At 46.5% G+C, this 25,526-nt stretch overlaps 1 protein-coding gene across 1 annotated transcript; it reads right to left on the minus strand.

Moving 5' to 3' along the window:
* LOC127471429 (sodium/hydrogen exchanger 2-like) lies at window positions 1-25,419 on the minus strand. The gene is made up of 12 exons (XM_051788329.1): window positions 25,170-25,419; window positions 23,554-24,017; window positions 22,545-22,795; window positions 19,475-19,692; window positions 15,700-15,896; window positions 12,336-12,425; window positions 10,106-10,176; window positions 8,814-8,978; window positions 8,254-8,368; window positions 6,882-7,016; window positions 2,416-2,482; window positions 1-1,579 (listed from the first exon to the last, which is right to left on the minus strand). The coding sequence occupies exons 1-12, from the start codon at window positions 25,417-25,419 to the stop codon at window positions 1,434-1,436; spliced, it is 2,169 nt and encodes a 722-aa protein (XP_051644289.1). The 3' UTR covers window positions 1-1,433.
* Window positions 25,420-25,526: the final 107 nt, after the last annotated feature.

Genomic DNA, 25,526 nt, shown 5'->3' on the forward strand with positions numbered 1-25,526 from the left:
TTTCCTTTGCAATGAGGTGAATTTCCAGGGGTGGGGCAGTGAGGAGTGGCCTTCAAGTCACCAGGAACCCCCTCAGTTTATGGCAGGACACTGTAAAGGAGTTTGTTCAGGTGACAATGAGACCTCTGCTCACTGCAAAGCAAATACACACAATTTTGTGTCTCTAATTTAAAGTGAAAGCCCAGGTGTACCAGGCAGTGGTCTCCTCACGGAGCATTTCTGCACACCTTCAGGAGGTTGCTCTGGAAGCCCAAAAATATCATGGAGGGAAGTATGTGAACTCCTACAGCTCCTTTTAATTTCGTTTCAAAATAAAATTTGTTTCATATTAAATACTCTTGGATCCTTCAATGCAGAGGAAGGAGAAGAGAAAGAAAAATGTTGATCCAAATCTGCCCTGCCGGGTTCAGCTGAGGACAAGAATTCAAAGGCTTGAACTTACCTGGAATTTCAAAGAAAATTACCCAAACATGGGGATTTCTGTCTTCCTGGGGAGCTCCCTGTGTGTGCTGTGCAGAGAGGTCACACCTCTCCTGGCAGAAGTGCCTCCAGAGCAGGGAGGTTTTGGGTCCCTCTCTGCTGCACCTTTTAGGAAGATACTTTCAAACCCCCTCTGACCCCCCAACTCCCGGCTGGGGCAGTAAAGATCATCTTAGAGCACCTTTACAGCCTTGCTGCCACCAACCAACCTTGTCAGAAGACTCTCCCATCTGTTTAAGGGCTGGCACACTCATCTCCTGGTGTCACCACTGGATTTGGAGCTTCCTCATTTTACTTTTTGAGGTGAACCCCTCTCACGTAAATTTTTGAAAATCAGCAAGAATACATTTCTCCCTTTTAATGCAGCTGTGGTAAGTTTTCATCAGAACTGTGTCTAGGTGTGGGATAGCCCCTCTGATGAGACACAACACCTTATTTAATTGTCATTTACCTTTGGGCTTCACATGATGAATGTTCATAGCCAGGATCCATCAGTTCCTGAGGAGCAGAAGAGATCTTTTGCTGTTTCTGCTCTCTCTCCTTCACCCCCTAATAAAATCTCCTTTGAGATTATCAAAGTTTTTCCCAACCTATGACCTAAATTCTCCCTGCTGTTTAGTCTATCCCTGTCACCTAATGAGAAGATCTGATATCCCACCTTCCTTGCAGTTTTAGGCAGTTTCAGCAGTTTTCCCAGTCTGAACAGGCTCGTTTTTCCTAGAAATTCCTTAGAAATTGTCTCTCAGCCACTCCCTTGCATTGCTAATGCTCAGCTTAGCATCTTTTCCCTGGGAAAAACCCCGTGTTGGGCAACAAGACCAAGTTTCCATGCAAGCCATTTCGGATATTCCGCCCTGTCCATGCTGTCCCTTCCAATATGCACCTTATTTACATTATCTACATGTTGAGCAGCTGCCCAAGGAGGAGCCAGGCCCTCGTGGGAAGGCAGAGCATCACTGGTGCCTGTATATCTCCACACTCAGCCCCTTCCTCAGGTCTCTCCCCTCTCCCCAGGTCCCACTGGGCTGTGCTGGGGGGATGACGCACACGGATTTCGACCGGTTCTCCTTCACCTCCCGGACCTTTTCCGTGTTCCCCACTGTGGGAAGAGAAAAACCACCAACTGGGATGAGAAACATTCATCTTTGTGGGTCAACAGGAATGAGGAAATCCCAGGAGCTACTAAGGTGGCCATGTGCTCACTGGGGATGAGCTGTTCCACCCCAAGGATCGCTTCTCAGTTATAAAACCAATGATCAGTGTTTCAACGGAAGAAAAACCCCAAAAAAGACAATTTAACCCCTGGTTTATACTTTGAAATACACTACATATCTGGATCAATATCATCATTCTCTGTCAGTCCCCCCCTGCAACTTTACAAAACAAGAATTCCCATCAGCGACCACCTTAGAAGAGTTTTGGAAGGTGCAGGAGCACCTGGAACATCACCTTGCCACATTAAGTGATTTAGGAGGGGAAGGGATGTACATGCAACCACCCTGGAAGGGTTACAGTCTCCTTCAGTCCTGTCACCAGCTTGTCTCAGAGGCCACGGTGCTCACGTTTTCCCTGGGGTGATAAAAAGCCTACCCAGAAACATTATTTTTGATCACTTTGCTCTTCAGAAAGAACATCATTGAAATATTCATAGTAAGCTGTGGATTAAAACAGCTGGATGAGGCAACCTGATCTAGTGGGAGATGTCCCTGTTCATGGCAGAGGGGTTGGACTAGATGGCCTTGAAAGATCTCTTCCCACTCAAACTATTCCCACTGATCTCGGGTTGGGCTGTGAAGGCTCTTCTTGCTCATTCCTGATGCTCATCTACAGAGCCCCACTTTGTCCACACATCCTCTCTGAACCTGCTGGGTCATCCCACATGGAGGAGGGGGCAGGGAGGGCAGGGAATCACCCCCAGGCCCCCCCCCAACTTACCAGTGAAGGAGCGGCAGAGCTTGAGCTGGGGGGTGGGATCACCTTGTGCCGAGCAGGAATCATCCTTCTGGGACTGAGGGAGAGAAGGACTTTAGTGCATTTATGGAGACGGATACAAGTCTGGGAGCCACACTCCTGCCTCATAAACAAGCATTTGCAACCTCCAAGGATTCCACACCCATTTGTTTAACTTCTGCCATGAAAAAAAAAAAACAAACCAAAGCAAATCAACCAAACAAACAAACAAAAAGAAGTATTGCTAAAAATAGACCGAATGGATGGCAGGAAACATTTACAGACACTGATTTGAGTTGGCGGAAGAGGTCTGGGCTCTCCAGGAGTGGTTGGGAGGATGGGAAGGAGCAGCCCTGGAGCTGGGAGGATGGAGCAGGGAAAGCAAAGCTGTCCCCAGGATGTGGCTGTTTCTCACACCTTGGCTGTTCCCCACCTTGGCTGCAGGCCAAGGAGGCAGGTAACGAGCTGCACTAACGAGCTCCCCGTCCTTTCACTCCAGTGCTAATCTCCACCCTCCAGGACAAAACAAATAGAACTAAAAAAAAATCCAAATCAGGTAGCACAATGCCGCCTGGATTGTTCGGTGCCGCCGTAAACTGGGAATAAGTCTCTCACGCAGCTGTGATTTGGCACCTCGGTCCAGCAGCCCAGACTGCCAAAATAACTCTGGACACCTCCCAGCCTGGTTTGCTGTTTTGTTTCGGTTCGTTCTCCTCCCTCCCCTAACGAGGACCGCTGCCCTCCAGCCCTTGTTCTCCCTTTTATGGACCATTTTAATAACAATGCCTTCCCGGCTCCCTGGAAAGCCATTCCCAGGGGCATTTAACATTCTCGGAGCCTGCTCCGTGAAAGGGCTCGGGCATAATTACCAAAGGCGGTGTGTCATTTACGCACGGGGCTCACGGGCAGCTCCACATCGGCTCCTCCTGGGGGAGCGCACCCGTGTTTTGGCAGAAGAAAAGAGGCCGAAGTTGCCTGGCTACAGGTGCGGGGATTTGCTGGTGCTCAGCGGGAAATAAAGGCTATCCCGGGTCCCGGCCCCCGCCCTGCCAGCCTAGGCTGGGCTGGAGCCCTGCCTAAAATAAGGCGAGCCCCAAAGGCGGGCGGCGCTGGGAGCCAGCGGGATGCGCGGCTCCAGGAAGCGGCAGCCTTCGGCAGGAATTTTGTCCCGAGGCGGAGGAAGGCGAACTTTCTGCTGGAAATAGATAGTCTTGGAGTTAATCCTCTGGGCTACGGTTCAGCTCTGAAGTCACCCCGAACTCCTGCCAAGGTTTTTCTGCCTGGTGTAAATCATTTAACCTGCGCCGCTGGCTCCGGGGGGGATGAGGACTGTTCTTTTCTTGCTGCTTCTCTCTGCTTTTTCCCGGTTTTCTCTCCAACCTCTCCTTGGCAGGGGCTCCAAAGGCAGCCTAAGAACCCCCTCTAGCTACTGCCAAAGCCCAGGTAGACACCTAAAGTGCAGGAGACCCCTAAAGGCACCCAGGAGAGGTGATTCACAGCCACAGAATGCTTTGGGTTGGAAGGGACCCTTAAGATCATCCAGTTCCAATCCCAGTCCATCCTGGCTGAAGCCTGGTGTTCATCCTGGCCTGGGCACTGGTTTCTCCTGTGGAAGGAGATGGATTGTCCATGAGCCAAGAGGAATTTGGCTCCTCCCCAGCCCGGTGAAGCCACAGACCTACAGAAGGAAGCTGTTCCACCCATCCCTTATTTTGTGGTGACTGACACGGGGGGGGGGGAAAGACCAACCAGCACCTGATAAATTATGAGATGAATCCAAGCTCCACCACCTTCATCTTTAACAGCAAAGCACTAACCAGCTTCATTAAGAAAGAAAAATATATATGTAAACACACAGCAAGCAGAAAAAACGGGGTTTCTGCTGAACCGAAGGGATTCTTTAATTATTCCCTCAGCTCCCAACACTTAACCGACTGGATGCATCACCAAAGCTTTTTCCAACAGGCTGGCAACAGAACTGCAGGAGTTTCAGCAGCTCCAGAGGGGTTTCAGTGGCCCTTTGCTGGAAGTTCCTTCCCCATCCCTGCATTTCCAGTTGGATGTGCAAACACAGTTGTAATGCTTCCATCTCGTGGTGAGATGTAGAATAGAAGCACGTGTGGAGTGACAGCAGCCAGTTTTTTCTGGCTGACTCAAAACCTGGAAGGCCAAAGCCTTCCCCTTTGGGAATGTCTGACAATCAGAAAAATCTCAAACATTAACTACCTTCATTTTTCATTCATCTCTTTTTCTTTTTAATCAGGAAAATGCCATTTTCTTGTCAACTTGGCACAAAACTAAATATAAGTAGCAGCTTTTTTGCCCAAAAATTTAAAGTATGGGGCTGCTTATAATGGGCTAAAATCTACTTTTTAGTACAGTGTTCCTTCTTTCTGCTGATAAATTCTGCAATCTGTCCTCCTACAGCAGGAAGTAGCAGTGTTCACCCACCCTCCTTAATATTATATAATATTATATATATATATATAATTAATACCATGTTAATATTCCAGGGCTCTGTTAGAACATTTTCTCATCACTTTGGGGCATTGCCTTATTTCTATTCACAGCAAAGCAAGGCAGATATTCCTATAAATTACCAGATAAGCTGCTGATGTCACAAAACAGGCCTGGCTTATTTTGGGCACAGCTGGATGGTTCTTGGCTTAGAGTCACCCTTGCAGGTGTCACTGGGATCAGCTCCCAACGTTTAGTATCTCTCTCTTCAAGGCCAGGTTGGACAGGGCTTGGAGCAATTCCTTTGCCTTTGCAATTCCCCAAAAATATTCTCCTCCCTGAAAGCCCAGCTGTAAAAATACAAAGGAACAGGAGTAAAAGCCCTCCCAAAGCTCCTAAATTTGCCACCTCATGCAGCAGCAAAGGGGAAAGCAGGAGCACAAGGGTTAACCATCAAATATCCTTAAAGCAGGAACGTCTTGCTGAAAATCAGCCGGAGTTTGATGTTGCTCTTTTGAAGTTTAATTATACCAAATGTTCTACAGGAACATGCCATGTTCTTGCCTATCTATTTTGAATTGTAAGTACCAATCAGCATGTAAATGATCAAATTAAAGCTTTTAAGTTGTTTGCAAGAGCTGGAGCACCTTTCTGTGAATGAAGGGCTGAGAAGCAGCAGCTTTTGGGGCGTTGCTGCTGTCCTGGGTGGGCTCCTCCATGATTGGTATTTCCACAAGGAAAATGGAGAGGAAGAAAGCCCATGACAGCCCCAAGTTCTTGTGCTGTCGTGAAAAAATACTACCTAAAGAAAGGTTATCTATTTCTTTTTCAAAGGTCATTTTGTTCTCCTTAATGATGGAGCCTTGCTGCCCAGGTTAGAGATCACAGTTCACACTTGGACAGTGCTCCAGCCATCACAACCTAAAATCTGGAGAAGTGGGTGAAATTTAGGGATGGCTCAGCAATTACTGCAAGCACCAAGCCTGACAGGGCTCAAGGACAGCCTTGGACAACACTCTCAGGTACATGGTGGGATTCTTGGGGCTGTCCTGTGAAGGGCCAGGAGCTGGACTTTGGTGGTCCCTGTGGGTCCCTTCTAACTCAGAATATTCCATGATTCTACCATGCTGCTGACCTGGAGGTTTGGCAACAGAATCTGGCAGGGGTTAAATGCTTTTCCTCTAGAACAGGAGTTACAGAGGATGGGAGGAACTGAAAAGACCAAATCTGCTCCTCATGCACCATCCCTGGACTATTTTGTCTTTCCGTGAGGAAATTGGCCCAGCTTCTCTCACTGACTTCCAAAGAAGTCAGGAAAAGTCTTCAGCACAGACATTGTATTCACCTTGTTTCTCCTCTGATGCAGAACATGAACCAACTGTGCCAGCAGTAAACTGGAAAAAGTTTTGGTTCTCCCAGGAATCCAGGGAGCAAAAACTTCTCTCTATTTTCTCTCCGGAACTGTAGCTGCTTTTAAAAACAAAAACCCCACCTCCAGAATAAATAAGAAAGCTCCCAAAAATGCTGCAGTCCTTTGGAAAGAGTTGGGGGGGGTGGGGAACCACCAAACAGTTTCAAATGTTTACAGTCCACCTGGACCACTGACAATGGGGGAACCAAATTCCTGTCTTTGATCGAATCGCCCAGAAAACATGGGAAAAACAGACCTTGGAATGCACAGAGTGAAGCCCAATTAATAACATTTGCTCAGTAAATAACCTTCCTAGCATGGAAGGCTGTGTCCACGAGGCAGTGGATGGGGCTGTGCCCAGGATGGCTCCTCGGTTTGGCATGAGTTGGGTTGGGTTCTTTTGCTTCAGTGTTTCCTACTCACTGGAATGTGATTTGGGATTAAGACACCCTTTATTTTTTAGTTTAAGGTACCAAGATTTGTCTTTTAAAGGAAATACCCTCAGCAATAAAGAGGCTGTAGTTACATCTGCCCAGGGAAAGCAGCCTGTGCATGATCCCTGCTTGCTCCTGCTCCCTCTTACCTCCTTCCTGGAGCTGCCCGCGTCGCTCCCGCTCACTTCCACGAGGAGGCTCTTGTGCCGGAGGATCAGGATCTCCTTGGCATGTTCCGAGGGCTCGGACTCGCCGGGCAGGGTGTGCCTGTTGTACGCCGGGCCCTGCACGAGGCACCAGAGAGGAGCTGGATGTGGGACCGTCCCAGCCTTCACTTCACTGCCTTCACCCCTGTAACCATCCCGCCTATTTATGGGGATAAACTGATCCATGGGAGGTGGGCAGGGAGGGAAAGACAGAGAGGGGAGAAGGGGCTCCAAACTCTGCTTTTTTTAGGTGAGATCTCCCAAGAAATCACTGAATGACAAGACTGAGAAACAGCTCTGATAGTCCAGGTAACACATGGAATGAGTGCCACGACTCTGCTCGAGGCACCTTCAGCCCCAGCCCCTCTGTCCAGCCCTACAGCATCTTATATCAGCCCCACCTTCCTATATAGATCATGCAAACAGGTACCATAAACCCCAAAGTGAAATCTCCCACTAACATCTGTGGGAGTTGGGATAGCTCTGTCACTACAAGGGGTGAGGCTCGATTTGGGCAGGAGTAAGTGCAAACAGGAGCTGTGCCTTTATCCTCATCCCTTTCACCATGTCTATAGGTTTCCTCCCAGCCTTATTTCCTTGCTTCCCTTGGCTCAGCAGAGGGACAGGAGGGGGTGGCTGATCCCCCTGTGCTGAGTGCCTGTACCAGCCCCATCCCCAAGGACTCCTCATTCCGTGTGTAATCCGTAAAACAAAGGCTTGGGTGGATTTTAGGGATAAGGCTCCACGTGAACAGCAATTACCACGCACAGCCCTGGTGCTGTGCAAAACCCCAGCCATGATCCCCGAGTGGCTCTGTAAACAGAGAGCAGGGTTTGTGCTCTTTCACCAGCTGTACCAGTTCCGTGGCAAACCTGCCGGGCGGCTTCGAAGCCTCTGCACATCAATTCTCACTCACAGCTCACCCACCGTGTGTCCCCTTCCATGGGAAAAAGTGCAGTGTGAGGATAACCCACCCCTGCTCTGCCCTGTCAGTAACCAGGAGCTGCTGCTGGATGTGCCTGAAGTTCCATGTGCTCCTCCTTTCTCCTTTCTGCTGCCGGGTACCGATGCCGAAAATACTCCGGGAAATTATAGGCTGACTGGGTGAACCTTTCAAAAGCTGTCATGTGCAAACAGAAATGTGCCACTGACTTGGAAACTGGATCTGGCTCCACACAGCCAACTATTCTCTGCTCACAAAGAGACATCATGGGTAATTATGGAAACATTCATAACATCTGCTCAGGCTGCTCAGATGACTGAGGTAACTTGTGCTGTTGGACAGTTAAAATACAGATGGAGGGAAAAGTTATACCGTTCTCCTGATCCGGTACAGGTTCCTCGCCAAAATTTCCTGCATATTATCCAGGACATCAGGATTCTGAGTGTCCTCCAGTTTTGGGTCTGTTCTGACAGTCCTGTCGTTGCTGCTGCAAAGAAAACCAGGAGCCCTCATTTTAGAAGGGACACAACCAGTGCATCCCCAAATCCCAGCACCCCCAGCAGCCCTTCAGCCAACATGACCAACAGCTCATCCTTGCAGAGGGGGAATTTAGTATTTACATCAGAGCTGTGCTGGCATTGTGCTCCTTGGTGGATAGAAGAGCTGTGGCAGAGCAGAACCATCTGTGAGGGGTGAAGTGCCCATTCTGGCACTCAAACACTCATCCCTGCTGTCTCACTGGTGGTTCCTCCAGGACACCTCATGGTGCAAAACCCTCAAAAACTGGGCAAGAGCCTTTTCCTCAGAGCACTGTTTCCACGTCACTCAGGTGAGGCTCCATGTCATCAGTGTCAGCAGATGCCCCTCCAGCATTTGTAACACCCACCCGCTGACCTTCAAGAGATTTAGGAGGTCTGAGAGGGTTTACTCACAGCAGGGAGGGGTGGGCAGGCCCATGGCCCAGCTGCCCAGCCTCTGCCAGCTCGATGGCGTGTTTCCTCTCCAGCTTCTCGTAGAGCAGCACGATGCTGGACTTGGGCTGGTCATACTCCCTGAGCAGGATCTTCTGCAGGTATTTGCTGTTGAAATATTCTAATCTGGTTGAGGACAAAGAAAGGTGGGTTTAGTCTGCTCCAGGACTCCCCAGCACCAAACCAGACCTGAGCAAGGCAGCAGGTTCATAGCCCACAGCTGTCCCATATTCCATTATATTACATTATATCCAATCACTTTCTATCCAGAAATTGATGGTCCAAGAGGTCTATCCCTAATTATTTCTGCACTCCAGTACATGAGCCAAAATATTAAAACCTTCCCAAATATAATAAAAACTCCCCAAAATGCCAAACTTAGCATGAACTCCACTGTAAGTCTTGCAAGCACATGCAGCAGCCCCAGATTTAAACACTTCCAGATTCTCTTTTGAGCCATTTTTCTTGCTTTCAGCTCAAATCATAGAGTCATTTAGGCTGAAAAAGACCTCTAAAATCAGTATCTCTAAAGGAGCCAGGATGCTCCTCAGTAGCAGTGATTCCCATACCCTCTAGTGGCACTTCCAAGCATGGGCATTCCAAAAAAAAAAAAAAAAAATAAAATCTACCAGCTGCATCTGTGTCTGCACAGCCCATGAATTAAATCTGGTAGATTGCTATTAGTATATTTTATGTTATTTGTATTTGGGTTTTTTTTAAATCTCACTGTGGTTTTTTAAAATTTTAAAATGTACAAACTATGGGAATTTAATGAAAACTGAGCACTTGGCTACAGAAATCTGTAGAGATCCTCTGTAATTTCAGTCCACAACAAGCAGTGCTGCAAACTCATAGTTTTAATGTCAATTTTTAATGTTTTAATGCTAATTGCCAAGCCTGGGTTGGGGAGCTCAGCTCCCACCTGGCCAGACAGGCAGGAGGGCACAGGCAGGGATGGGCTGTGTGTCGTGGCCATTCCACTGCCAGCAGATTCCTGTGGATGAGAAGGGACAAACAACCCAGGAGAGGAGAAAGGATCTTTTTAGGGTGAGGTACCAGAGGTGTCTGCAAGCAGGGAAGCGCTCCAAGAACCTGGAGCCACCTTGGACAAGGAAAAGCTGCCCCTGTGTCAGCTCTCTTGTGCCACAAGGATGAACAAGGCTCAGCTGCCCACAGCAGAAACTCTGGGAATAGAAACCAGTCTCCTTTTTTTTTCTGTGCATGTCCACAGTTGTCTTTTGGCACATCCTTACTTGTCTTTCCAGTAATACTGTCCCCAGTGTCCAGATATATCTTCAATGCCAGCCAGCAAATGATCCAAGAACTAAAGAGAAGAGAGGATTTGGCTGTACCCCGGGGATGAACCCAGCCAGCAAACAGCAAGAGCCACACACAACACAGGGGATGCTTCCAGCTCGGAATATGGAGCTGGGAAACAAGGAGAGGGGGGTTGGGGTAGTTCCCCATCCAGTCATCCACGTGGATTTGTTGGTTCTGGAGTACAATAAGTGGTTTGCTTTCAGATCTGGGCAAGCAGAGAATAAATGCTGGGGGACATGAACCTGCACCTGATTGTGCAGGATGGCTGAGGGCTCACATGTCCTGCCCACTGGGCCTTGAGAAGCAGGAAATGCTCCTATTGGGGTTTTTGAGGACAATCTGACTCAGGGAATCAGGATATCACTGCAGATAACTCATAAATGATGTTTTGTCTTGATTACTTAATACTGCCTTCCCCCAGACACTTCCCACTACTCACTGGCCATATCGTGTCTCATACAGAGGTTTTTATTATTGTTTAAAATATTAAAATTATATTTAAAATCCCAGACAGGTTGATTTTTTTTCACATAGAAGTTAAATCTTTGTAGTTTCCCAAACTGTTTTCCCTCCTACTGGCATCTCTGAATGGGGAGAGGGCTCTGCTCTGCTGCCCCTCCCCACTCAGGTATCAATGACCCCCAAGCTTCCTCCAGCTCTAATTGTTTTTTTAATTATTTTTTCTTGGGTCAGAGACAGAAAATTTCAGAGTGGCTCCCTCAGCCCTGCAGCCTGGTGGGGGTTTAGTGTGCTCACATTGGCAGCTGCATGTTCTGAGGACCTCCAAAACCACTGGAGTGCCCCATCCCTGGAAGTGTCCAAGGCCAGGTTGGACAGGGCTTGGAGCAACCTGGGCTAGTGGAAGATGTCCCTGCCCATGGAAGGGGGTGGGATGAGATGAGCTTTAAGGTCCTTTCCCATCTGCCCCATTCTACAATTCTAAGAAATTAAACCCCCACATGCTGATCATCATTCCTGTGAGGAACAGTGTCCCGACCATCCAGATGGAGAAATAAATTTGAGAAGGAAAGCTATCCTGGCTTCTGCATCCCTGATTTCCAACTATCTGCATTATTACCTTCTCAGCTTAATTGGTACACAGTCATTTTCAGCTCCCACCTCCTAATAAACACATTCCCAGAGATGATTTACTATTCACACAGCAACAAAAGAAGAAACTCTTCTCTGTTCACGGTAGGAAAAGATTCTTCAGCCCCTCGAGCTGTTCTGTTCACCTCAGACAAAGCCCTGCAGAACAACCTCATTGTGAGGGTGCCAAACAGGTTTTGTAAATGTCCTCAGCCCTAATGGCTTTATTTCTAAAGAAGACAATGACAATAACATTCCTGAAGGAGCCAAACCCACAGAAATGTGACTGGGATTGAACAATTGGATTCAGAAATATCCTAACTGTGCATGGGGTGCAGATGCAAACGCAAAGCATCAGCTGGATGGGTGGAATCCCTTGACCTCCTGGAGCTGAGCCTCCCTCTGAAGTCCTCTGTGACTAGAAATACCAATGTTTGGATGGTGAGAACAAAGTGACTGAAATCCTGAAATCCCACCTTTGGGTTATGGATTTAGAATCATGGAATGGTTTGGGTTGAATGGGACATTAAAGATCACTTCACTCCACCCCATGACATGGGCAGGGACACCTTCCCCTACACCAGGTTGCTCCAAACCCCATCCAACCTGGCTTTAAACCACTTCAGAGGTTTCCTCCACCCCAACCTCATCCTCCCTTTTCTGATTTTTTTGCAAAAATATCCAAACCATTGGTGGTGATGGGACTGGAGAACAAACGGAAGATCCCAACCCTGAAAGCTACCAAGCCTCATTTTCTTTCTATCTCTCTTTCCAGAGAAGCAGAAAAATTGGAGTTAAGTTGAAATTTAAAGTTTTGGGTAAGGGATCATCTTTTTCTATCATGTTTGTGCATTATCTGATGGAACATCAGCCTGATTGGTGGTTGCTCTTCCAAAACAAACAACAGCCCATGGTTAGGAAGCTGCACAGGACTTCCAACCTGCAAAGGGACTGACCTGAGGAGGATTTGGGTCAAACTGCAGATCTGTAGGGTCCCTGGAGACACCCCCATTTTAGAAGGCCCATCCTATCAGCAAAGATATCAGAAAGCTCCGGCCTCGTGTTGATCCTTACCCGGATGTGGATCTGCTCTCCCACTGTGGGAGCACTCTCCCTTTTCCTCTTGACAGCCAACAGGTCAACGAGAGGACGGATGGTCATTCCCTGCAAAACAACCACAAACACAAAAATCAGCCTTTTTTCCCATCAAATGTTCCTGGTGGGACAAAACCACCACCAGCATGGGGATGAGCCGTGTTCTGCTGTCTGAGCCAGCACCTCTCATCTGCCCTGCTTCAGTGGCAGGATATGACCTGCAAAGCTTCAACAAGACTAGAACCTGCTCTCCCAACTGCAAACCAAACCCAGGGTTTGCTTGTGGGAGCAGCCTGTCAGCGGGAGCTCACGTGGAGAATTCGGGATGGGGGAGGCACAGAGGGAACGCTCCACTCGCCTCCTCTGGCAGCTCAGAGCCCACAGAAAGCCAACCAATAATTCCAAGGTCAAGCCTGTGGTCTGACATTGCTCATGGCCTCCCAAATGGAGAGGGGCTTGGAATGATCAAAGTTCAAATGCCTGAAACGATGATAATCCCTGAGATTTCTCAGCGTGGAGCCTCTGCCAGCAACTGTCTGCTCACTTCTGGAGCTTTATGTGTCACAGCCCATTACTCCAACAATCTCTGATGGCCAGCCAGTGGCTAAGTTTGCTAATCAAAGCATCCACCTGGTGGGAAGGGTCAAGGGAAAAGTTTTAATGTCCTTTAAGCCTCGTGAGAGAACTTCTAAAACACTGCCGTGGTGTGTTTCTTAGTCTGGCTTCAGGAGTAAATGACTTTTCTAGGACATGTTTACAGCAAAAATGATGGAGTAGTTGATGTTTATGACTTCTGAATGTCACAAATGCTGGCACAGAGGAGAGTTGAACACATTTTTAATTGCAGAAACAATTAATGTGTCATTTTAATAGCTAATAGCAATAAAAATGCATTGCTATTCAGGGTCAACAACACAGAACTCACAAATTCAGAAATAACAGATATTACAAAAATTAGGTGGAGACTATGCTGCTTATCCTCTTGGATAATCAGCTGCAGTTGTTTGGATTTATAAAACAGCATTTGGGACCGTTGTGGGGATCCCATATCATTTCCCAGCACACCTGGAGGTCCCTGGTGATGCTCCTCCGCTCACCAGGGACAGCTAAAGCAAGAGCATCACCTGAGGCTCTGCCATGGCCCACACAACGTTTTCCACCTCCAGCCATCCAAAGGGGCAATGTGGGCAGCAAACAAACCCACCCACCTCTTCACAACTCTTATATTTGCTAAGAATTCCACGGAAGAGGTCACAGGTCACTGAGTTGGGAGAGTGAACCTCAAACAGAGAGCACAGCATTTCATTTCAAACCACAGCGAGAGGCAGAACAATGAGGGCTTTTTGTGACATTCCAGCCAAGCCCACAGCTCCTTGGAGGGCTTCCTGGTCTACATGGCTCATCTCCAGCCTGCTTGGAAGCGCTGAGGATTTGACAATTGCTCAGTCAACCTTCTCAAAATTATTAACCAGGCTTTTTGTGGGAAGAGCCTTGTGCAACTGGGTTAGAGAGGCCAAGAGAGAGGAGTTTGCTGGGTTGTGCAGTGCTGTGATAGACCCATGGATGGACAAGCCCAGCTATTTTACAGGATTGTCCTTCCTCTGTAGCAGTGTGGTCAGCATTGCTGAGGGAATCATAGAAGGAAGTGGGTTTGTGCTCTGACAAGATGCTTTGCTGGCCCAAACCAGCCTAGAAGGGCCCAAATCATCTCTCCCTTAGTTCCTGTCCTATTTTAACACAGACACCACCCACCAAATCTGTGTTGAGATCACTGTGAATGTAAAGAAAACTCATTGCACAAAACAACAACAAGAACGTCCACCATGCACAGAAGTTGCTTCATACCCAGTGTTTCTCTTGTCCTTTCCACCCCCAGTGATGTGCACCCTGAAAAACACTGGGATATTGAAGATTTTCAGTCCTCAGTCCATCAATGTGTCTGGCAGCAGTGCCATAGACTTTAACCCAGGCTTCTGAAGGTTCATCTGAATTCCTGCCCCTATTACATTTCCCCACCTTTCCTGTGCTGAGCTGCAGCAATATCTTTCCTCCTCAGCTTTTGAGCAACTTTCCTGGTTTTTTCCTCCCCTGTTCTGGTGGTGGCCTCAGCTCCCCTTGGCACTGCAGGTACCTGGAGCCTGGCAAAGCCTGGCTTTACAGACACCACATCCCCTCTGAATGGCTGAAGGTCAAGGGGTCGCCCCATCCACACGTACCCAGAAGGGACCCTGTTTGACTCTCACCCTTTTGCAAGGAGGTGACATCACCAGTTGAGCTCTGAGCTTACACAAAAGCCCTTTTCCCAGTCCTGGGAAGGATTTCCTGAAGCCTCAGCAGAAAGGAGCTGCTGCCTTAGAACAACCTTTGTGTGAGGCTCAAGAGCGTCTCTGCGTGAGCGGACGTGCCTGGTGACCAGGGCTTTTCAATTCCTGACCCACATTTGCATCTTAAAACTTGTCAACCTCTATCTAAGGCTGCTCCTCCCAGCCCTGGCCCCTGCTCTCTCCTCTCAGGCTGAGGTTGTGCCCAGTCCCACTGCCCTGCGGGTCCCAGTTCCAAACCCATCAGCACGTCCCCCTCCTCAACCACTTTTTCAGCTCAGGATGAGCTCAGGTGGATGTGGGGAAGCAGAGAGTTAATCCCAACCCTCCACATTGCCCCAGGGCCCAGTACATCCACTGAGGGCTTCAGTGAGCCCAAGTGGAAGGAATTTGCTCTCAGGGTGATGCCGAGCCACAGAACCACTCATTAGTTGTCACCACGAGCCACCATCTCCCAAAGCTCCAGAAACCCCTCTGTTCCCTCCATCCCAGGGCAGGAGAAGGGCAGACCCGGGTCAGCAGCTCCACATGGACCTCATGTCCTTGACCAGGAGCCCACAGGGAGTTTTTCTGCACAGCAACTGTCCCAGACCCCCCTTATCTCACTTGTTTCAGCCCTATGGAGACCCACACTTAATTTTTGGGATAAATGTCAGCCTGGTTCACTTCAGGATGAGAGGACCCCAATTTTTCCACCACATCCTCCTTTAAATGTGTTGGAAATCGTTTCCCCCCCTTTGCCAGGTGTATTTCAGAGAAGCCCTTGGAGACTCTGCTGGGCAGAGAAGAGACATCCAAGCTCCTCATCCCACAAAGGCTGCAGGAATGGTTTTACCACTAGATGTCACAGCAATGCCGAGGCTGCTGCTGCTCCTCCCGAGCCCTGGAGCACCAGAATTCCTTACAGACTCAGCCCCGGAGCCCCAGAACTCCTTACAACCCCAACCTGAGGGAGAGGAACCTTCTCCATGGTCCCCCTGGAGGGGTCCCAAGTCGGAATTCATTCAAAGTGTTAGTTTTACCTGCACAAACACAGTGAAGAGGATGACGACGGTGGTTGCTGCAATGAAGAGCTTCTTTCTGTGAAATTCAGGGAGCAAGAAAACCAAAGAGAAGCAAATGGCCCCCCGGAGCCCCCCGTAGGCGATGATGAACTGGTCCTTACTGGTGATGGTGTTCACGTGGAATCTGTTCACAAAGAAAGTCAGCACCAGAACCCCTGGAAGGCAGGAGAGAAGACTGAGGCACAGCAAACAAACAGAACAACTGGATAAAACTCATTATCTTCTTTTTCACAGTAAAATATCCTGGGATGGGTAAACACCAACCAGGAGGAACTGCCCAGGGCCCCAGGGGGTGTGTTACCAACATGCCACTGGAGAATTTTAATTCCAGCCTGGTCCAACAGGTTGAAATTTGATTTGTCCAGATAAAAATTAATCCCCAACATATTTCTGGTTTAGGGGATTGCAAATATTGACTGGTCACAGTCCTGAAATATTGATTTATTCTAATTAGTGACAACAAGTGACCGAATTGCTTGGGTTATAAATGCTCTCGAGGAAAACCATCAGCAACAATTTAGCTGCAAGTTACCCTCCTCCTTCCAAAAGTTTCCAAGCAGTAGCTTGGATAAGTAGCTACATTCCACCTGTGTTAATGTTATTTCTTCCCCTCAAAGATTTATACAGGATGAATTTAAGGCTGTGTGAGGTGACACAGCAATTGCTGTGATTTAAAGCCATTTGCAAATACACAAACAGATGCAGAAAGGTACAAAAAGTCAGGCCTTAAATCAGGCAGCCGTGATTTCCATACCAATGGATGTGATAAACATCTTATTTCCCAAAGATTAATGGCCATTTTGAGAAGTGATGGCACAGCCTGACACTGAATTTTGTCAGGAATTAGCTGTATCAACAGCACTGTTGCTTTTCTAGAGGAGGTTTGTAAGAGAAATAAAAATAGTGCACTTGTACATATCAAACATCTTCCCACACACCTACAGCTAAAAGTATCTGAACTTTGAGTGCACATCAGACCAGTTTGAAGAAAACAAAAGCTGGGGATGTTTGGGAACAACTCAATTAACTGAACCTTGGAACACCTCCCCCATGTCCAGAGCTCCACAGAGCTGGTGTCCAGAGCAGTTCTTCAGTATCAAAGTTCTTTGAAACTTAAAACCAACCAAATAAATAAAATAAAGCATTCCTTGCATCACATCTGCACCTACTGCAGAGCTCAGGCAGTGCTGATGATTTAAAGGAACAAAATTTACTTGAGCTGATATCCTGGCCTTTGTCTTAATTTAATCTTTCCTCATAAATTATTATTAGCATGCCCTAAACTAATTCAAGGCCAGTTTGCTGCAAGAGATGACATACAATTAATCACTCTGAGCAGAGTGGATGTTTTTCTGGAGATACACCTTGGGAAGGAGCAGGTAGAAATCTCCCCAGGGCTTGGGTAATACTGGTGCTGTCCTGCAATGGCTGTATTTTCCTTTTTAGATGATCTTTCTCATATCAAAGTAACTCCCTAAACTTCAGCAGAATGATTTCTCAAATATTTAGGAGCACTGGGGGGGGTCCTGTGAAGGACTGAGGTACCATCTGCACACTAATCCCAGCCCTGCCCACCCAAAAGCCCCCAGTTCCTGCAAGTACAATTCCAGTGGCACCTCCCATTTTTGGATCAGTGCCTCCAGCACCTCCAGAATCACAGAATTCTAGAACTGTTAAGGCTGGAAAAGCCCTCAAAGATCATCAGGTCCAACCACTCCCCCAGCACTGCCAAGGCCACCACTAACCCATGTCCCCAAGTGCCACATCCACAGGTATTTTGAGCACTTCCAGGGATGATAATTCCACACTTCCCTGGGCAGCCTGTTCCAATGCCTGACCAGCTCTCAATGAAGAAATTTTTCCTAAATATCCAAACATTAATTAATTATTAATTCATCCAGAGCTGCTGGATGGCTCTGAGAAGGTCAAGGTCCAATCTCCACCACCATCCCCAAGGCAGGAGTTTCCCAGCCCAGCTTGGAGCAGCTCCTGCCCAGTTCTCACCCTCCCAGCTCCCCAGCAGCTCCCCAGGAAAGTGCTGCAGGACAGGGACCATTCAGACCATGTCCAGCCATGGTTTGTGTGTTCTTATTTAATTCCCAGTGGGATTTTGACCAGCAGGAGGGTTTTCTCTCCTGGCTGCAGCCTGAACCTTCCCTTATAATGTTCCACATAACTTGAGCTGTACTCAGAAGGGCTTAGAGAGAAATTTTGGGGTGCTTTTGTAGCATTATTGTGTTCCTTATGTCTTGCAATGAAGAATTTTTGAGCTAAAAAAGTCAAACTCGTTCAGAACTCCTTTTGTCTGAGCAAATAATTCAGGACAAAACCACTCAGTTGTAATAAAACACTTGAATGTACAAATAACTAATGAGCACATTTCCAAGGATGGTGCAGTTATTAAAACAAACCTTGGCACGGATTAACAGCTAATAAACCCCATTCTGCCCTGTCTTGCTAATCATGGCACATCCTATTTATACAATTTCCTGAAGTGTCTGTCAAAATTCGAGTTCACTGTTTGACTCAGTGGTTTGTAAACAAAATCCTGTTGAATGTCTTTTAGCTCTCAAATTCTCTGCCAAAAGTGGGTGCTGTTATATCCACAAATACAGTTAATATATAAAAATATCCATAAATGAGGAGACAGCCACTGTGCACTCATTAGGTGACAGCACACTGTGACAGGAAGGGAGGTTCAGCCTCTCCAAACACCAAATCAGCTCAAAATACAACTGGGGATGACAGAAACACAGAATATCCATTTTTCTGGTGATTTACAATGCATGAAAATGGGATCCCAGGGAACTCTGGGACCAGGATTTGTGTTTTCATTATAATTGAGGCTAGAGAAACCCTTGAGAGAGTCATCAGGAGACTATTTTCATGCCTTTCTCTCTTCTTGTTATCACCAAGTCTTGGTGGCTCTATTGCTCTGAGGTTGGTCAAACACTCCAGCAGGTTTCCAAGGGAGGCTCTGGAGTCTCCATCCATGGAGATATTCAAAATCCATCTGGACACAGTCCCTGCCACAGGCAGGGGTTGTTGGACCAGATGATCTCCAGAGGTCCCTGCCAACCTCAGCAGTTCCCCAGTTCTGCCATTCTCAGCCCTGACCTGAAGCTCTTGAGTAGGAGCAGAAGCATCCTCACATTTTACGTCCCAGATCTCATCTCTCCAGCAGTGACCTGGGTAGATGCTGTTCTGTAAAGCAGATCAGCATCTCCAGGGACAGCTGCTGGAAGGTTCCTGCAGTTTCTCATGGAAAGATGCTGCTGTACATGAGCTTGTTATTAATTAAATCCCTTCAATCTCTGCCTTGCAGAATATGACACGTATCTCTGATCCCAAAGTACCTGCAATTTCCCTCCTGTTGTGAGGATAACAAGGGACCAAGAGGCAGTGAAATGGAAGAGGAGATCACGGCAGTGGAAGAGGGATCAAAGACAGAGATATTGATAAAATGTCACGAGCACTTCTATTTAACACCAGTGAGTGCCCAGAGCAGGAAACTGCAGTACAATGAAAGACCTGGAATTGAGTAGGATGGATGAGGGAAGCATTGGCTGAGATGTCCCAGTTCAGGCCTTGCATTCCCATCGGGGATAGTCACACATGCACAGCAAAGAGGAAAGGATGACAGAGGGGCAGGAGCATTCTCTAATGAAACCACATTTTTCACTCCCATAAACAATAATACACATTAAAAAATAAAATGTGTTATTAGCCCTACCTAGAGCTCTCCAAACGAGGCAGAAAATGACAGTGAAGCAGATGTAGGGCCAGTTCCACTCATGGTTTTCTCCAATGGTGGAAACTCCGAGGAAGATGAAGATGAGGGTGTCACTGACGCTGCTCCACATCTTCATGAAGTATTTCACTGTGGTGTGGGACTTCAGGGAGATGTTGGCCTCCACATAACGCTTCATGCCCATGGCACAGGCAATGATGCTGAGAAAGTTAAAACAAATAATAACTTTTTCTCCTTAAGCACTGAAAATTGACTCATTGTCATTTATAAAAAAATACCTTTCATCAAGCCCTGGATGTTTGCAGATATCTCACTTCCTACATGAAGGACATCAAGAGCACCACCAGGACGATAAAATTCAGACAGGTTGCCCAAACTGCCTGAATCTGGTTTTGAACAGCCAAAAAACTCATCACCTTCTGCCTTTGATCAGAGCACACACCAACACCCACAAGTAACAACACCCAACCCTTCCCATCACCACGCACTGGTCTCGGGTCTTTCACTTTGCCAAACTCTGACCTTGCAATTGCCTCGTAATTTTTCATGGATAATTGGTTCTTCAAGTTCCAGGGAACATGTGGTTAGTCTGATTCATCAGCTTTCCAAATCAATACATTTTCAGATCAGCAATCCTAGAAGGTCAAAACAATTGAGCGCTCGAAGCATCGAAGCTCCATTTTATTATATTTTAACCTGGACTAAAATATTTCATTCTAAACGTTGTAGCAGCAATAACAAAATGGCTCTAAATTTCCAAGATCTGATTTCCACAGCTATTTTGTAAGGCATCCACATTTTTATTGCATTTAAAATTGTAAAGTTGTGATGGCTCTTGCTGTGGAAAGAGATCCTGAGCATGAGACAAGGATTCAAATCCCTTTTTCACCAAATGTTGTTTGAATTCACATCTTTCACCTCCTAAGGGAATGTACAAATGCTTAAAGATATTCCAAAACTGGTCTGTTTTTGATTTATCCTATTTAGACTGACCCTCTTTGCCAGAAGGAGCAGCAGGGATTGAACCACAGTCTAAAAAAACCAATAAATTCTTCAGTTTCTGTATCTGCTTCAATAAATAGTGAGTAAAACAGTTCCAGTCAGAAGCTAAGAAATTCAACAAGTATTTATGGGCAAGTGACTTCCAGAGCTGTGGTTTGGGAATGCCTAATGGAGAATGGTATGGGGTCACAGCAGGGACACAGAGAGGGAATAAACCTGATCTGTCAGGGCCTCAAAGATGGACACTGCCACCAGGGCAAGGGAAAAAAAAAGGGAAAAGAAAAAAAACCAAAATCAAACTAAAACCCATTTGCAGAGCTGTTTCCCAGACTGGGTTGCAGTCACAGTTTTCATATTTTTTGGGCTATGCAGAATTGATTTTTTTGGCAATCAAATTATTTTCCAGTGAAACAAAGTGCCAAAATCTGGTTTTTATAATCCAGTATTCCCTGGGCACGACGGGACAAATTGTTTGAACTCCAGATATGTAAGAGAGGCATTTCTAATTTGGCAATTAGAAGGGCACAGGGCAGGAATCAGCTGCCTTTGCCATTGTTTGGTTTTAGAAAAAATGCATTATTCAAAAGAACAGCAAATGGGTTCCATAATGGGTACAGCAGATTGTGATTGATGGAAGGAGACACCATTAGGATTGAATGTTTTCTGCTCCACGATGATTATGCAGCATATTTATTTCACTGTTCTGTCTTGCACTCCTATAAATAGGCTTTTCCTACCTATTCCCAGAGCTAGAATTGTTTGCAGGAACACTCGAATATTGCTCCTATTAACCAGCTGAGGAAACAAAATCTGCAAGACACGGGAATGGTTTATATCCAAAGCAACATCATTAGTTTTTAAAATAGATCTCTCAGATCCTCCTGTGCCGAGCTCAGAACCCACTTCATTTTATTATTTTCTTCTCATCTTCATTATTCTCAGCTGCACAGTTGTTTACACTGCAGCTACTGATGCAGGCTCAGAGTCTTTGGGGGAATATTAGGTGGTTGTGATCCTCAGCACCAGTTGACTCAGTTTTGGTGGGAGAACCAAACACAACAGATTTCAGCCCACAGAAACCAGGAGGGCTGGATCACTCTGGTTTTCATCCCTCTCTGCTTCCCAAGGTGAGATTTTGGTGAACACTGGGGTCATTATATCTAATTTTTATCTCAGCACCTGCCCTACCACGGAAATGCATGACAAGATAAGCACAAAGTTAGTTTCTTAAAACTGGAGGATCTGGCCCCAAATCCTTCATTTTATGGAAAGATCTACCCAGTAAAAAGAAAAATAAATTAATTGAGTGACCTCTGACAACTTTGACTGAAATTGGTCAGGTTTCCAACGTTACTGGAGACAGGGAGGTGCTAGATGAGACCCTCAGGAGCCCAGGCAGGTCCATGAGCTGTGTCTGAGCTTCTGGTGCCAAGTCAGAAGTTTCCATTAGAGCCCTCTGCTCCCAAAGAGCAGGAATATTTCAGGCTTCACAGGGAATGCACAGCTCCCATCCCATCCCTCTCTGCTCTGTGCCCGCAGAGGCTGTGCATCCTCTGGGAGCACCACCCAGGGTGGGCTGATGGCAGGACATGCAGATATGGAGGGGGATGTGAGAGCAGACGTGCTATAAACCACGACCAAACCTTTCCAAGGATCTGACTAAACCCTTGTAACCCTTCCCATGTTGGTTTTGACTGGGCCACACGGAAAATAACTAAAGAAGCCAAGAAAGCCTCTTCTGGCTCTGCCAAACCTACTCAAACTCTCACTGCTTGAACATCCAGGCTTTCCAGACAAAAACCATGGAGCTCAAACAAACATTCCTCAATAACCTGCATAAATCCACCAGCAGGATTGCTGGTGACTTGCAATTTGACGTGTAATTTGGGAAATGGAGCTGCACTTGGAGAGGGCTCTGCCACGGGCTTTGATGGCCAGCACACACAGATTTCCAACTCGGCAGAGTTGAAAACTTCGTCTGATATTTTTTTCAGCCAGGGAAAGGACATTTTCAGACAGGACAGATGTTTTTTCCCGGACAGGTACTCACGCCACAATCCCTGAGAGGTGGAACATCTCGGCGGTGAGGTAGGACAGGTAGCTGTAGAGGAAGACGAAGAGCGGCTCGATGACGCGGATGTCCTTGGTGAAGCGCGTGGTGAAGGCGGCCGTGAACCCAAAACTCAGCCCCACCAGCACCCCTCCCAGCCCAACCACAAAGAATTTCCCAACTCCTGCGAAAACATCCACGCTTTTGATGGTTGGCATCTCACAGAAAGACCGGAAGAGCTTGTAGAGCACCTTTGGGGGGGGGAAAATGAAAGAGAGAAATGAGTGTTAGTGAGACATTCACCAGATGTGGCCACACGTGGTCATGACACCAAACACACTGCTGGGATTTCTGACAGTGCAGGGTCACCATCCTTCCCTGAGTTCTGGGTCCCACCAGGAGCCTGCTGTGACACTCCTGAGCGTTCCTGTCCCCACACATACAAAGAGCTCTTCATCTGAAAGCTTCTGTGTTCACCTGAAAGCTGCTCAGGACCTCAAGACAGAGAATTGGACCGGGAGCCCTCTGCTAGAAGAGGCTGTTGATGCCTTTTCCCTCAGCAAATCAAAAAAATCTTTAAGGTTGGAAAAGATTTTCAAGATCACCAAGTCCAACCATCAACCAGCACCACCACCATGTTCACCACTAAACTATTTAATCAAGTGCCACATCCACACATTTTTGGAAGGCTTTCAGGGACGGTGACTGCAGCACTGCCCAGAACAGCCTGTTCCTACGCTTGACCACCTTTTCCATGAAGAAATTTTCCCTGATATCCAATCTAAACCTCTCCTGGCACAGCTCGAGGCTGTTTCCTCTTGTCCTGGCCCTTGTTCCCTGGGAGCAGAGCCCGACCTCCTTCCAGTCAGGGAGCTGCAGAGAGACAGAAGGTCCCCCCAAGTCTCCTTTTCTCCCGGCTGAGATCTCACACCCCACCCCTCGGCCCCAGCCCACCCTTCCTTCAAACATTAAAGGACCGCCAAACACCCCAAACCAGGCTGTTCCTCACCACTGTCACGGCGTCGTTGAGGAGGGACTCCCCAAAGACCAGGATGTGCAGCTTCTCGTTGACGTGGATCTCCTCGAACACGGCCAGCACGGCCACGGGGTCCACGGCGGCGATGAGGCTCCCGAAGAGCAGGTTGTGGAGCAGCGACACGTCCTGCAGCCGGAAGGCCCTCACCTGGCAGATGCCGTAGAGGGAGAAGCCGATCCCAAAGACGTTCCATATGGTGCCCACCACGGCGTAGAGCAGGATGGTGCCGATGTTCTCGAAGAAGGGGCGGCTGGGCATGAAGTAACCGGCGTCCAGCACGATGGGGGGCAGCAGGTAGAGGAAGAAGATGTCGCTGTCCATCACCGGGGGGGACCTGTCGTTCAGGCTGTAAATGATCCCCCCCATGATGAGCCCTACGAAGATCAACAAGCAGCTCTCGGGAACCACAGAAGGCAGCTTGTTGTAGAGATGGAACCCTGGGAGGGGATGGAGAGAGAAAAATTTGGGTTGTCCCACCTCGCTGGGTCAGGAAATTCCCCGTTCTCCCACCATCAGCAAATTACAGCTTGGAGCAGCAGAAATAAGTGCACCCAGTGAAGGTGAAGTCCCTCAGAAATAGATATAAAAAACAAAATATATGGGTCTATGGAGAATATATAATATATATTTATATATTTATATATACACACATATATATTTATATATTTAATATATAAAAATAGATATAAATATATAAATATAAATATATATATTTATGTATATATGTTATATATATATGTGTGTATATATAAATATATAAATATATATGTGTGTATATATAAATATATAAATATATATGTGTGTATATATAAATATATAAATATATATGTGTGTATATATAAATATATAAATATATATGTGTGTATATATAAATATATAAATATATATGTGTGTATATATAAATATATAAATATATATGTGTGTATATATAAATATATATGTGTGTATATATAAATATATATGTGTATATATATAAATATATATGTGTATATATATAAATATATATGTGTATATATATAAATATATAAATATATATTTGTGTATATATAAATATATATACGTATATACACATATGTATGTAATATAACTATATGAATATATAAAAATATAACAAAAATATATATAATAGATGATATATGATATTATACATTTTATATTATATATTGTAATATTAGTAATATTATTTCTATGTATCATTTTATTGCTATTATTGCATTATAGTAATATTATAATATATAATTTATGTAATTATATTATTGTATAATTAATTACAGTAAATATAAATACAGTAATATACATATCAGTATACATAACATATATTAAATTTTTTTTGTAAATATAAAATATTATATAATGGATTATATATTATATAAAATATTATAGACAGAATTATATAATATATAATAACATATAATATATAAAATTATATAGAGTGTTATAGATAGAATTATACATACAAAACACAATATTAATACTTCCCATTAATGGGCTGGGCACATTATCTCAGGCTCCAAGACTGGAGAGGATCTGAAGCCAAGGCCACTCCTTCCCACTCCATCCCATCCCTGTTTCCCCTGTCCAGCCCTCACCTATCTTGGCCAGGGATGCCAACATGATCCAGAGGGTGATCTCGAAGGGCACCTGGACGTGCTGATAATCCAGGGAGAAGAACGTGTGCTCCGAGGACTCATTCCCCGGGGCCTCCTCGGCTGCCCAGCTGATGTTCTCCAGGGTCACGTCCTCCAGCAGCGGCTCCTGCAGGGCTCCCACCCCAGGGGCCTGGAGAAGGCAGGAGAGCAAGGACCCAGCCAGGACAGCGGCTGCTCCCTGCTCCTCCATCTCCCTGGGAGCCTCTGGCTGCTCCCAGTTGGTGGCTCCAGTGGGTGAGTAGCTGGGAATGCTGCTGGACACACACACATCATGTGGGTGGCTGCAAAGGGAGGAGC

The sequence above is a fragment of the Manacus candei genome, unplaced genomic scaffold, assembly GCF_025592945.1.
Source record: "Manacus candei isolate 608988 ecotype Guabito, Panama unplaced genomic scaffold, ASM2559294v1 h1tg000003l, whole genome shotgun sequence".
Lineage (NCBI taxonomy): Eukaryota > Metazoa > Chordata > Aves > Passeriformes > Pipridae > Manacus > Manacus candei.